This window comes from Crocodylus porosus, unplaced genomic scaffold (genome assembly GCF_001723895.1).
Source record: "Crocodylus porosus isolate Cpor-Errol unplaced genomic scaffold, CroPor_comp1, whole genome shotgun sequence".
NCBI lineage: Eukaryota > Metazoa > Chordata > Crocodylia > Crocodylidae > Crocodylus > Crocodylus porosus.
The window spans coordinates 83,809,275-83,824,482 of NW_017728949.1; the positions used below are offsets into that span (position 1 = coordinate 83,809,275).

A 15,208-nucleotide genomic window follows, 5' to 3' on the forward strand; every position below is an offset into this window, starting at 1 on the left:
CCACACTGCCCAGTGCTCAATAGGGAACTCATTAAGTTGATTTATGAGTTCATTCTTAATGGCAAAACCAGCTCCATGAAGCTAGCATTCTCCTTCCCATTTGGCCTTCCAGAAAAGGGCCTCCATCTTCTTTGAGCTGCCCATCTCCTGCTTGCCAGATTTTGCTCAATGCAGTGACGTCAATGTTGTTGCCTGAGTTCTCAAGGCATGATTTCAGTACGGTGCTCTGGGCATTTACTATTAGGATTGTTCATGAGTGTCATGATGTACTAGGTCCTGAAGCTGAATGTCTGTCTTTGTTGATTTTGACCACAGTAAAAGTGATCCCACTGGACAAAATTATCCATTTAGGAACAAGGTAGACAGGCTATAATTAGGGCACCTTTTCTAGCCCCCACTCCGTGTGGGGTGAGTAGAGTGGATCCTGAGGAGGGCTGTTAAGTATTAGTTACGGCTGCCAAACTTCACCCCTGTCCTTGTCCAAGTGCTACTTCAATGTTTGAAGAAAGATTCTCAAATTTTGTGGTTTGGAAGGAGATTTTTTTAATCAAATTGAAAAATTTGCACCAAATTTCCAAGTAAACATCTTTTACATTTCCCCCATAGAACACTGACTTAATAGAACAACTATTTTCCTGCTAAACCTTCCCAAACTGTTTTAAACCAGGCAGTGATTTTAAAGGTGTCACTTCTTTTCCAGGTTTTTGCGGTTGTAATTCTTGCAGCCACTAGAAGATGAGTGATAAATTCCTTATCACACTTATGTTTCAGAGTTCTTAGGAAGGTTCAACTGAACACTAAGGAGTTGACATCTGATAGCTGGCATCCTGTTATTTCTCTCACCATGTCTCCAACCTTCTTCTAGACCTGTTCAGTTCTGAAACACGTCCTCTGTGTGTGGTAGAATTTTCCCATCTGACCGCACACCTTCCTCTGTTTGCCTGTTCCTGTGCCATACATATGTTTAATTTTAAGCGGGGTAGGATACCCTTGATACAGGATTTTAACATCGTTTTCCTTTATTATTATGCATATGGATGTATGAGAACTGTTCTTCCAGATAGTTTCTCATTTTTTTCAGTACTAATATTTCATCCAACGACATTAGCCCACTTGGTCATAAACAATGTTTTTTTTCTTCTGTGTGCCTATTTAAAAATACTACAGATAAGATAGACAGGAGCCCTGTGTGTTTCTTAGGTGTGACTAATATTTTCTCAGATTCTGTCAGATTTTTACTGAGGTTTACCTTTCTTTGGGAATGTGTTGAAAAGCATCTCAATTACAAGTATGGAAAATGGTTGCTTGCAGAACATAGTATTTCTGCAAATATATTTATTTGAACAATTATCCTAAATTTATGATACAAATATCTTCCCAGATGTTAAAACTTCCTAATAAATTACTAAGATTAAAATCACTATGATTATGTGTAGGTGCTAAAGATGGGTATGAGCTTAATTTCATATACGTATCATCCAGATTTTTTTCATTGTTCTGAGAAAGGGGTGATTTATATATTGAATTCAGCCTGAAAGATTTATTTAGCCATGATAATATTTTTTTAGTTTGACTGTTGCACAGTATATTTGCTCTATTTTTAACCAGTACTTATTGTAAATTGGTGTTATCCAATACACCAAATTCTTGGCTGGCTATGTTGATAGTAATATTTAATGTTTGGAAGCATCACTTCCCCCTTCTGCTGTGACCTTTGACAGATGGAATTTTTGAATCTAGGTTTCTTATTTTCCCCAAATAAACTGTATTTATTATAGTCTGTCACTCATCTACCATATTTACCTGAATATAAGGTGACCTCCAATGATTAGATTCTATACCTGGAAAATGTTTAAATTTGTTATAATTTTCCAGGTATAAAAACTAATTTTTAGAAGTTTGTTCAGAATTTGTTCCCCTCCCACTGCTGCAGCAGGAAAAATAAAACTATTGGGGGGTCAGCTAGCCCCCTTGCCCTCTGCACCCCCAAATTCTTCCCCATGCAGTCTCTCCTCCTCACCCCCCCACTTTACTGGTAGACCCTGCTCTCCCTGAGTACATGCAAGTGAGGGGCAATATTGAAAACACTGACTTTGAAATAAACACACCTATAGTAATTTAGTTAAACTAAAATTGATGCATTTTACCTTTTTTGAAACTGCTGCAAGTTTTAGCATTGGTGCTCCATAAACACCCTTTTAAGCAGCACTTCTGTACCTATTTATTTAAGGTACAAATTGTGCATGTTATTAGTTCAGGGGTGGGCAAAATATAGCCTGTGGGCTGTATTTGGCCCACTGAGGGATTTTTATGTAGTCTGTGGCAGGTGGCTTGGCCCACCTGGCCCAGGCATGCCATGGCAAAGACTGCCCCCATCACCCTGGGTGCTCAGCAGGGCTGGAGCTGCACAATGGCTGGGCTCACTTCCCAGTTGCCCCCACAGTTGTAGCTAATTCCAGCTGTCACTGCCAGTCTCCACTGTCACTGCTGGACCCAGCCATACTGCCCAAGCAACCTGGCCCATCTGCCTGGCATCCACTGTGGGGGTGCCAGACAGAGTGGGCAGGTACAGTCTCATAGTTTTATAGATTATGTAGAGTTGGAAGGGACCCCAAAAGATCGTGTCTGACCTCCTGCCCCAGGCAGGAAAAGGACAGAGGTCAGATGACCCCAGTCAGGTGTGTATCTAGCCTCCTCCTGAAGACCTCCAAGTTAGGTGACACTGCCATCTCTCTTGGCAGCCTGTTCCAGATTCTGACCATCCTTACTATGAAAAATTTCTTCCTAATATCTAATTTGAATCTGCTCTCCACTAGTTTGTACCCATTATTCCTAGTTACACCTAGGGGTGCCCTGGTAAATGGCGCATCTTCAACTCTGTTGTCCTCCCGTAATAAACTTATAGGCTGCTACAAGATCTCCCCTCAGATGTCTCTTACGAAGGCTGAAGAGATCCAGATCTCTCGACCTTCCCTCATAGGGTTTCGTATGCAGGCACTCATACGAGTGGCCCTCCTCTGGACCCTCTCCAGATTCTCCGCATCTCTCTTGAAGTGCAGCGCCCAGAACTGGACACAGTATTCCAACTGTGGCCTGACTAGTGCTGCGTAGAGGGGGAGCATCACCTCCCTCGATCCGTTGTTCTCGCATCTGCTAATGCATGATAAGGTGTGATTGGCTTTGTTACACTGTCAGCTCATGTTCATCTTGGAGTCCAGTATGACTCCAAGATCCCTCTCAGCCACTGAGCTGCTGAGGAGGTCATCTCCCAACCTATAGGTGTGCTGGGGATTCCTCCTTCCTAGGTGGAGTACCTTGCATTTGTCTTTGAATTGCATCCTGTTTCATTTTTCCCATTGACCCAACCTGTCCCTATCGGCCCGAATCCTCTCCCTGCCCTCCAGTGTGTTAACTTTGCCCCATAACTTGGTGTCATCTGAAAACTTGGACAGGGTGCTCTCCACACCCTCATCCAAATTGCTGATGAAGATGTTAAATAACACTGGTCCAAGGGCTGACCCCTGCAGGACACCTCTTTGCAGGTCAAAAACAATCCATCCACCACCACTGGGTACAGTCCCTAATCCAGTTTGCCACCCACCTTGACTGTATAAGCATCCATTCCACAGCCTGCTAGCTTCCTTATGAGAATAGGATGCGAAACAGTATTGAAGGCCTTCTTAAAGTCCAAGTAGATGACATCTGCCTCAGCTCCAGTATCAAAGCAGTGTGTTACCTGGTCATAAAAGGCTATAAGTTTGTCAGGAAAGATCTACCTGTGACAAACCCATGCTGGTTACCTTTTAGCATCACTTCCCCTGCTGGGTCTTCACAAATGCACTCTTTAATGATTTTTTCCAGTGTTTTCCCAAGGTTAGAGGTAAGACTAACTGGGGTAAGGTTACCGGGCTCATCCCTTCTCCCCTTCTTAAAAATGGGCAGTCCTTGGGGACCTGGCCAGAACACCATGAGTACTCGAACAGCTGTGCCAGCAACTCAGCTATGACACTGGCCAATTCCTTCAGCACCCGTGGATGGAGGCCATCCAGGCCTGCTGACCTGTGCCCATCCAGCCCCTCCAAGTGCTTCTTAAGTAAGTCAGCACTAGCCATTGGTGGTCTAGTGCCTCCCGGACATCTATCTGCGTTCAAACTGAGGGAGTTGTCTTGGCAAGTACTTAGGAATACTGAAGCAAAGAACTCATTGAAGAGCTTTACCTTTTTCCCTGTGTCGGCCCCCAACTGACCTGATTTGTCCTGCAGGGGCCCTATGTTACCCTGTGCTTTCCTTTTGCTTGCTATGTATCTGTAGAAGGACTTTTTTATTGTCTTTGATTGTTGTAGCCAGCCTAAGTTCCAGTTCTGCTTTGGCCTGCCTAACTGATTCCCTGAAATAGCGTGCCAGGGAGGTGTATGCCTCCTTGGTGGCTGCCCCCTGCTTCCACTGCCTATAAATCTCTTTCTTTGTCCTCGGTCTTTTCTGGAGTCCCCTGTTCAACCAATGGGGCTTTTTAGTCCCCTCGCTCCCTTTCCAGCATAATGGAATAGTCTCCTTTTGTGCCCCAAGGATCACTCCCTTGAGAAACCGCCAACCCTCCTGGACCCCCATATGCTCAATGCTCTTGAATTCAGCCACTTCGCTAACTAGTCTTCTAAGTTACTAAAATTGGCCCTTCTGAAGTCTAACACTTTAACCCTGCTGGTTATTTTTCCCACCCTTTGGATTATAAATTTGACCAAATGATGGTCACCATCTCCCAGGCAACTGCACTCGCAGGTTACCCACGAGATCATCCCCTGTTGCTAAGACCAAGTCTAGCAAGGCATTACCCCTGGTGGGACTGGACACCTCCTGGGATAGGTGGAGGTCCTGCAGGCAGTTTAAGAATCTATGTGAGTGGTGTGTTTTGGCTGTCTACTCCTCCCAGCAGATGTCTGGGTAATTTAGGTCCCCCATGACTACCACCTCTCTCGTCTGAATGGCCTCTGAGAGCTGCTTGGCGAATACCAGGTCTAGCTTGTCATCCTGCTGAGGAGGTCTGTAGTAGACCCCCACTACCAAATCCTTTTCCCTTGGACTCTCCTGTATCCTGACCCATAATGGCTTGGTATTCCCCTCCTCTTCCCCTGCCTTGATGATGATAGATATGCACTGCTCCCTAACATAGAGAGCTACAGCCCCACCTTGTTTCCCCACTCTCTCGCCTGTACAACCTCTCAATGCCTACCGCCCAGTTTCTGAGCAGAATCCCACCGTGGTTTTGTTAAGCCAACCAGGTCATACTGGGTGCTAGCATGTAGGAATGTGAGCTCCTCCTGCTTATTCCCCATACTCCTGGCATTTGTGTAAAGACACGTTAGTCCCTTGATGGGTGCTCTTGGTGCCCCTCTGCCTTGAATGTCTAGTGTGCCTCTTCATGCAGGCACGGTCTCCACGGAGATGGCAGGGATACCGAGCCAGGTGCATGGGATGGAGAAATGGGTGGATGGGGAGTGGCATCTGGGAGCGGGACAGGTGGGTGGGTCCAGGGCTGAGATCGGTATCGGGGGCAGTGACTGCATGGGGCTGGGGCTGAGCCATGATCTGCTTCCTGCACATCCCTGCGATGAGTGCTGGTTCTGTGGGCAGGGGCATGCAGGGAGTAGATTGTGCCTCTGTTTATCTCAGGCTGTGGCCCTACATTGTCACAGCCCCTCAACCCCAATCCCGGCCCTGTTTCCACCCTCCTGTCCCACTCCTGGACACCACTCTCTGCCTCCCCATGGCCCCATTTCCTGGCCAAATGTGCGCTGTCTGTGCAGGAGCTGGGCTGGTCTCCATGGAGAAATTTTAATTTTAGTGTCTTTGTACTGTCTGTTTTATGAAAATTTTCTTGTCAAAGCCAGAAAAGAAACTGTGACTTGAGGGAATCTTAATTCTATCTAACATGCAGTCTTCATAAGTGCATGACATCCTCTTGGAAGAAATATAACCTCTGTAAATTACAGCTTCTAATAAGCTCATAATGACATTTGAATGGCTGCAGTGCAATAAAACTGATTATGAGGCATTGCTGACCTGTATTGGAAAAATCAGATTTCTGTGTTGAGTAGCCCTAAAGAATGTATACTACATTTCAAGACCCATTAGTAAATGGGAACATAATGATTTGTTAGTGAGTCACTTGTCACATGCACTTCTTTCATGATACTGATCTAAGAACACTGATATTTTTTCAAGAAAAATTCTTATACACCTCTAGTCTATCACGCTTTTTTTTCCTATCAGTGTGGGTTTGGTACTTTTTTGGCTTTGACAACTTAAGTTTAAGGAAAAATTAACATTGCCTTTAAAATGTGACTTTCCACCCTTTCCTATGTTGGGAAGGTCACAGTATGTGGAGTAAGAATATTTAGCTAATTACTATGAAAAGTGATGAATGAGATCTGAAAACCAGTAAAGAAGGCTTACTTTGAGATCTCCAGAATAGTTAGTGTTGTAGTAACTAACCAATATCTTGGAAAGGGCGGAATTGCAAGAATGAGAATTTTCTCAGTCATATTGGATGTGGCCTTGTGAGCAGGACACATGGTTTTTAAAATGTTTACTTTTAAATCAAGAGTAGAATTTACACTTTCAGAATTAGGTGTTCATCTTTCCAGCATTTTAAAGTGCTATTAATACAATACAGTCAGCAAATTCTACTCAGCTTTTTTCCAAATGAACATCATGAGTTTAAAAACCACAGAAGAGCCACTTAACATTAGAACACTGGGAAATATGTACATATATTTGGAAACCAGTGTCTGTACAGTCTGCTTTGCGTCTGTACAGATTTCTAGTTACTTGCTTCACATTCACATTTAGAATTAGAGTATTTCAGAGAAGGGTAGTTCATTATTTACCATGTCAGACTTCCAGAACACTGATATAAATTAGCCTGAAAATATAAACAGATCAGTTTGTATTTTCATACTACTTTTATATCAGTATTCCAAGAAGTTGCAACGGATTTTGTATATTACCAAGTATAAAAGTATAATCAGCCATCATTTTAGATATGGTCCAAGTTAATAGCAACATAAAGCAAATTTTAAGTGCTTAAAAACCAACTGTTGGAACACTGTAGACAATTTTGGTTTTATTCCTTTCATTGTGTATGGAAAGAGAGTGCTATATGACAAAGGCATTTTACTCACAAACAGCTCAGTTTTGTACTAATCTGCTTTATCTTGGATTCTCGTGGCTGGTATGAAGCCTTCTGGTTGTTCCTTTAAGTTTTGACAATGTGCTCTATGAATAAGTTAAGAGTTAAGTTTTCCTTTTTAAGTGCACACGTTTCAAACAAATATCTAAAAGTAAGAAAAAATTACCATAAAAGTTGCTTGATCCATATAACACGCCTAGGTGTGTTGTTATGTATGGTAAATGGATCTAGTTTTTGAGGTTGTGTTGGACTGCCAACTTAAAATGGAACCTGGAGAGAGAAAGGTTAGAGGAACTGGGATGACTTACTCTTCAGAACAGGACACCAAGGGGGAATTTGATAACTCTTCCCGTAAGAAAAAGGTTGTTACAAAGGGGCTGACAGACCATTGTTCTCGTGATGGACAGGACAAGTAATGGGCTTAAATTGCAACAAGGGTTGATGTTAGGCACTGCAAATTAGACAAGCATTTGGTTGGGATGGTTTAAACAGATTCAACATTTCTCTGTTGGGCAAAGGATTGGACTCTGACCTCCCACTGTTTCTTTTTTTTTTTTTCCTCCCCCACCCCTATGATTCTCTGAAATTGTTGGTTCCATAAGAGAGTCTTCATTTTTTAGGTCTGTCATGATGTTTCTTTAAATAGATATTTTAGAGTTTATCATGACCTTTTAAGTAGAGCAGTAGGTAAAATCTGGCCTAGTAAGGTTTAAAATCATGGGAAGTTTCTTCGAATTCAGTGGTCTCCAGCCTTTTAAAGTAGGAGATCACTCTTTGAATTAAAAAGCAACCCAGGATCCACCACACCCCCCTCCCCCCCAGCAGGTCAGTGTGTGGGGAGAAAAGTGGGAGGCAGATGAAGGCAGAGGGATAAATTATTTGGGGATGCCTCCTCCAGCAGGCCAGTCTGTGGGGGAAGGGGTGGGGGGTGGGGAAAGGGCCGTGGGAGGAGCAGATCGAGGCCCCAGCGGTGAGGGAGGGAGTGTGCACAGGCAGGAGCAGGGGCTGTGGTGAGTGGGGCCCCAGCCGGGCCAGGTGGTGAGACAAGCAGAGGCCTGGAGGGCACCTGGCCCCCAATCTGTGTGTGGGGAGGAGGTGGCTGCTGCTGCTTGCTGTACTTTTGAGCCCTGCTGCCCCGAAAGCCATGTGATGCCACATATGTCCCGCCACTGGGCAGGCAGGGGGCACAGGGCAGCTGCAGCAGGGAGCAAAGTCCAGCACGCTGCGACAGCCACCTCTGCCCCGCACACAGATCAGGGGGACATAAGTCCCCCAGGCCTCCACTTGCCCCAGCACCCAGTCCGGCCAAGGTCCCACTCACCCCAGCTCCTGTTTCTGCTTGTGCCTCGCTCCCTCCCTCACCAGTGGGGCCTTTATCTGCCCACCAGGTGCCAATGAGGGAGGGGGTGCGGTTGGGGCAAGCACAGGTCAAGCACAGCTGGGGCAGGGTGCAGAACGGAGCCACAAGTGGCTTGTCCTGGGGGGTGCCCAGTGCAGGCAGGGGGTGGCAGCTCCTGCTGCTGCAAGCATCCTGGGAGGGCATGGGAGCTGTGTGCCTGGGATCTGCACGTGAGGTAGGGTGGGCTGCTGCTTGGGACTGGAGCCAGGGCTGCACTGGGTTCTTTCTGGCAGGGGGGTTGGGCCATGCTGTGCTTGGGGCAGGTGGCGGCAGTGCTGGAAGTGCGGTTTGGAGGCGCTATGGCAAATTTTTGCGTAGCTGTAGCTCCCCTCCCAGTGCTGCTGCCTGCCTCAAACATAACCCGACTGAACGCCCCTGCTGGGAAGAGCCCGGCACAGCCCCAGCCCGCAGCAGCAGCCCACCCTGCCCCCTGCAGATCCGGGGGCACACGTCCCCCCCTGCCGTTCCAGGCTGCATGCCCTCCACCACACTCCCCAGATGAGCCACTTGCGGCTCTGTCCCATGCCCTACCCCAGCTGTGCAGCCTCACTCCTTCCCCCACTGCTGCATGCACACCCCTCCCTACTCCTGCTGCAGTTGCCTGTGCTGCCCTGTGTTTGGGGGGAGGCATGTGCTCCCCGGGTGCACACAGCAGTGGAAGCCCCTCATGCCCATGGACAAGCTCCCTGGGCTCCAGTCCTTTTACCACCAGGCCTGGCCAGGGTCGCACTCACCTTAGTCCCTGCTGCGCTCCGGCCCTCACTGTGGGGGCCTCGATCTGACCCCTGCCTCTCTTCCTTCTCCCACAGACTGACCTGCTGGGCTGGGGGTGCACGTGCACATGTGCGGTCATGCTCAGCCCTTCCAGCCTCAGATAGACTGGTTGGTGACCATTGTTCTTGCTGAAGTCCTTTTAAGGGTTGATGAAGCAGTTTGTTCTCAGCTTATAGTACCATGGTTCATTTGGCCTGAAGAGTAATCTTATTCATAGATGATGTATTCACGTAGTCTTTGAGATATGTTAATAGTACAGTAGGAAGAAGCTTATACTGTTACTGCCTTTAATATGCTACTTCCGCAGACAATTTGAAGTGTGTCCATTTTTAGGACTGTCAGTGCAACATTTCACAAGCACTTTTAATGAATTCATTTTTTCTGTTAACTTGACAAATAAAAACTTGTTCATAATAAAGATCTTGAAATCAAGAGTAATGTAGTTGCTAAGTGAAGACTTTTTATTGGTCTCTGGGAAACAGCCTCTAAATACCAGTTTTAGTTTCATTTTAAAGAGTGTTCTGCAGGTGACTCAGAAAGGAAAAAATCTTAAGCAGCAAGTTCATGCTAGTTCCAGACACATGTAGGGAACTGTCTAAGATTATGCAATATAAAATAAGTGGGAACTATTTGGGGCCTGTTCAGAATAATTGTTCTCAACCTTTTAGAGCTTTGTACTAAAATTAGAGAGATCCTGTCTGAAATACTGATTAGGAATGAGGACAAGAGAACAATAGAGTTTAAAGTCCACTATTTGCCAAAGGAAGTATCAACAATGAAGGCTTCTAGTGCTCTGGCTCATACATATGAAATGTAAATCACAGCTGTCCTATAATAGTACTGTATTTTGCACAGCTGTGTGACTCAGAAAACATCAAAGAAGCCTGGTGTTCTGGGCAAAGAACATGCACTGCAGTACTTACGGATCTATTATTTTATATTGCAAATATGTGCAATACACACATCGAATGTGCATGTGTTTTTCTCATGCTTCAGACTCGTATAATATTTAGAGAACAACTATGTTGAAAGGAGACTTTTACAGTTGCAAAATCAAAGTTAAAAAAGTCATAATGAAGATTGCATGTGTAACCTTAATTTGCTTGTCTAGTTTTTATGGATTATTATAATCCTTCCCAGCACCATTTAGGAAGCCTGTGGTAGAGCTAAAAATGGAACTGTGCTCCCCTGGGTTCCAGTTCTATGCTTTAAAACAAAATGGAGTTTCCTCTGTCTGCTTCATTCATTGTACTTCCTGTGCCCGAAGTGAACAGATAGTGTGTGTGATTATGTAATTAAAGTCTGTATCACAATGCATATGTAACAGGGGAAGACTTTGTCTGCACAGGCAACATTATACTTGTCATTTACTTCCTTTGTTCTTCACTTTACAATTTTTACCTAATTTCTATATATAATTTCCTAGGATTTTAAAATGCCACAGCTGGCTAACTTCTAAAGGTGTTAAATATCTGCATCAAATGGGGGCAAATGTTAACAGTTTTAAGCATACCTCCATTTATAATTTGTTCCTTGGGTTATTTTAAAAAGAAAGAGTTCGTCCCTAGTTTTTGCAGTCCCCCTCCCCATGATTTACCCCATATGTACTGATTTGTCTGTACTGTTCTCCCAATTTCATTTTTGAATTTGAAATGTTCTGACTGATTTACTTGGCTAGTTCCTTACTGTGTTTAATCTTATGGTCACCTAATATGTTGAATCTATTCTACACACAGCAAAGAAAGGTGTTAATAGCTTCCAAGTTTGAGTGGTTCTTCAACACATTCAATGAATAGATACTTCTTCTTGTCTCATCTGTTTTTTTATATTTAATTGACTGCTTTTTCTTCTTATCCTGTACCCATTTTCAGGGGTAAAGTGTAGATCTTATGTACTCTTACCAACCGATCAACAGGGAAGTCGTGTGACAATGACCCACCACACTCCAACTTACCTTACATCCTGTTAGAATTTCCATATTGCCTCTTCTTTCTCCATAGCAAGGTTTCCTTTCCTTTCTCTCTTTGCAATGACTTGTCTGAAGTCTAGGTCTGTGAAGAGCTGCTGCATGTCCATGTGCAAAGAAGATATTATTTTCTTCTCCTCCCTTGCACAGTTAAAAGCAACTAGCAAACGGACAATGGAGACCATACAGTTGCCACATTGTGTGGTGGTGAAGGAGAAGCGCTATAATTACTTTAGCTCTGTTTTTGCTAACTCTTGTGAGACCTAGAAGGTTCTGACAGAACTGACATTTGTTGCATGATTGGCCCCCTGAAAGTGCACATGGATGGCTGCAGAGAACTTTTGAAAGTGGCCGATTGCACAAGTTAACACTCACCTACTGAGAGGTCAGTTGAAGGCGCTCCAAAGTGGAGTGCCTTGGAGAACTTCTGTCAGTCCTTTGTGTGGTCGGGGCTGGACTGATGCATCCCAGCCCCACCCCCGGTGCTGTCTGCAGGAAGGGAGTGGGGAAGGGGCTGGGGTTTGTCAGGCCTAAGCTGGGCGGGGAGGGGAAGGGCATGGATTGGAGCCCCTTATCTCCCTCCACCTCTCCCTCCAGCTCAGATTGGGAAAACTCTCTATCCTGCAGCTCCCTTCCCCTCCTTTCTCCCACCTCCCTTCCTGCAGACAGCATGAGAGGGGAAAGAGAGGCTCCAAAGTGGAGCTTTTTCCCCCCTTCCCCCTAACTGCTTTTTTGTCATCCCATGTTTCATGCTCATTTTCTATAGTTTCTCTGCCATCACAGTTTTTCTCCAAGATGTTTCATTAAATCTTTTTAACAGTTATTCTTAAAGCTTTTTTAGATGTAATGAGGATTGGGGAAATAATGAAAGGAAATCTTTCTTTTACCTTTTAGTGATTTATCAATTCTGGGCATTAAGATTATATTCAAGTATAGGTAAAAATACTTGCTTCCTATAGAAGTCATGTATGTCTCATATAAAACATTCAAAAATGCCACAAGAATACTCTTTATATCACCTCGCTAATCTCAACAGATACTGTGCATCTTATGTGTTCTCTCTCCCACACCCCCATCCAGATGAAGTGGGGTCAGGAACCAGGCATTCGTTTGACAGAGTATCTTACAGTAACTTATCCAGGTTTAGCCTCGTAACCTTAATTATATGTGGAATGTGGAGAATGCTGTGCGTTGTTTGTTCTTCATAACAAGACAGTGAACCTCTAATCACTTGGTTCTAGTATTAAAACATTCCGTGCAGCCTCAGTATATTGTTTGACCAAAATAACTTGATTATAAACAAAAACCCATGTAAAACCACCATGTTTCAAATAAATAACCTAGTTTTTAATCTGTCACAGTTTCATTTTGTTATGAGCATTCATCATACAGAGTCTTTTAATTTGCCTTTCTGTCCTTCAGGAACAGCATTAAAATGTTAAAGGCAGTTTTGAAAAAGAGCCGAGATGGTGGAAAGGGGAACAAGAAGGAAACAGGTATGGATATTGAAATATTACTGTGGTGTGGATTATTTAAGTATAAGTCATCCATTCAGCAATTGACTTTTCTGAACTGTAGAAATAGATTTTAAAAATACATTCTTAAAAGACTGAAAACTGTTTTCAACTATACTTCAGCACTTTTTTCTTTTAAGAGACAACAAGATACTTTTAATGATAAAATTGTTTGTATTTAGCAATAGTTTTCAGCTAAATTAATCTTAATGCTTCACAAAATAAATTGATAAATTACTTACTTAAAATTTTAGATCTGAGAAACTAAATGTTTTTTGCAAAATATTTTGTTTCCAAAACTTGTATTTTAATATAATGGAATTCTGTTACAAAAGCTTAAGTTATACTTATTATACCTCTTAGATCTATTCTTCTGGTTAATTGCCTACTTTATCAGTTCAGTTGGACAAAAGCAACTGGCAGAATTTTTAAAGTCATATATAACATCAACTGTAGCCTCTCATTGCCTTTAAAAGGAAGATATGCATTTTATGCTGCTGCTAGTCCTAATGTGTATTCCCTTCTTTTCAGAGGTGCCTTTTCTGTCTTCCCTCTAAGGATTGCAGTTTCTGTAGACATAGCTTGGGTTAGTTTTTAAAATGGCTAGTTTGGATACTAATAAGAAATCTAGTTCTGGAAGGGCTTTAATGCCAAGGCAGGCTTGTACCATCCATGTTCAAGCTAATGCAGCCATGACTATACAGCTGCCCGTGACCGAAGTGGCTAGATTAAGGCTAAACTGCAAATTTTATGTAGACATACCTAATTAAAAAATATTGATTGTATGTTTAAGGATACCCTAAACATAAGGGACTAGTGTATGAGCAGCCAGAAGAATGGTTAGAGCCGAGCTCTGGAAAAGAATAAAGTTGAGGACCAGGAACTCGCAACAGGAAATAAAGTATCATATAAGACTCATAAGACAAAGTTAGCACCTAGGTCCAAGCGGAAGCGTGGCAGGTGTCCTACTCCCGAAGCCCCTCTGGAAGTGTGGCTCTGCCCTCCTGCAGTGGGCCAACTGCCCGCTTACTCGCCTGCCATGCCTTGATCCTACTTTTGATTAATAGATGATTGGAATCAGTGGGAGGCTGCCCATTTTTATGAGCCCCAATGACAGGGGGTGCTGCTTACGGCTCCTTTTCCTCCCCTACACTGCAGCCCAAGCCTCGCAGATGTACCAGATGTTGTTGAGTCAAATTACTGTTGCCTACACCCTTGCGGATGCCCTCTGGGCTTGTCTTCTCCTAGTGGCCCTCTCCAGGGCTTCCCTCAGTGCTCTTGCCCTCCTTGGGGCTCCCTGGCTTCCCCATGGCTGCTGCCCGCAGTGGGGCCTTGCCTCGCGATTGGGCGCAGGTGGCTGTAGCTGTGCCTGGCCCCAAATCCCCTCCTTGGGCCCTAATGCAAACCCCCTCTGGGGTTTCTCACCCTTGGGACTCAGGTGGCTGTAGCTGTGCCTGGCCCCGAATCCCCTCTGGGGTTTACAATTCCTGTATGGCTCAGGCGGCCTCAGCCTTACCTGGCCCTCAATCCACTGAACCCCCTCCTCAGGGTTGGGGTCAGTGCACCCCCTAACTGCTGTGCCTTCTCTGGCACCAGGAACCCCCACGCTGCTGGGGCACCCCTATGAGGCCTCCTCCAACCCCTTATAGCCTCACCCGGTCCTCCGGTGTAACAACTACCAACAGAAAACTCAAGCCCCTGGGCTACAACATAAACTCCAAGCCATCTGGCTAAAACACAATTTCTAAGCACTCTGGCTAGCCGTCATTCAAAACCATACCAGGGCTTGGTCCCCCAGTCCTCAACCGAAGCTGTTCAGGCCATCTAGCTTCTACTCCCACAGAGCTCTCTCTTCCTCAGCTGCCAGAAGGGAACTGCCTGCTTGGCCTCAGCCTAGGCTGTTTATATAGGCCAGGCCCTGCCCCCTTCTGGGCAGCTGACCCAACTGCGGTTGCCCCAGCAACCGGCACCTGTCCCCCTTTCTAGGAGCAGGGCACTTCAGTGTCCTGCAACAGGAGGGTTGGGGGTTGAAGACTGGAATAAAGATGCCAGCTAAAGCTGAGCAACTAAAGATAGGAATCAGTTTTACAAACTAGAAGTATGGAGAGGAGCTTGGAGTAACAGTTGCAGGCTTCTACATGGCCAGCAGTGGACAACTGCAGATGCTGCCCCTAAATACAAGAGCCCCTTTTTGCATTGTGTGTGTATGTATAGGTATCAATTGAACAGTGTTTTATTGATATATTTACAACGTTAAAGTAATTTGCAAGCCTGTCAGTGCCTCACTCATTATAATAAAATAAATTCTAAATGCCTATATATTTTGGCATTTGGTTTTTGTTTTTGTTTTTTTGTTTGTTAGTTTTTAC

General features: G+C 44.6%; 1 protein-coding gene across 1 annotated transcript in view; it reads left to right on the top strand.

The window, feature by feature from the left end:
* Positions 1 to 15,208, top strand: part of TANC1 (tetratricopeptide repeat, ankyrin repeat and coiled-coil containing 1) — a 201,068-nt gene that overhangs the window by 49,282 nt on the left and 136,578 nt on the right. Inside the window, 1 exon segment of the mRNA XM_019553854.1 lies at positions 12,745 to 12,821. Within this exon segment, the coding sequence (XP_019409399.1) occupies positions 12,761 to 12,821 (61 nt within the window). The 5' untranslated portion in view covers positions 12,745 to 12,760.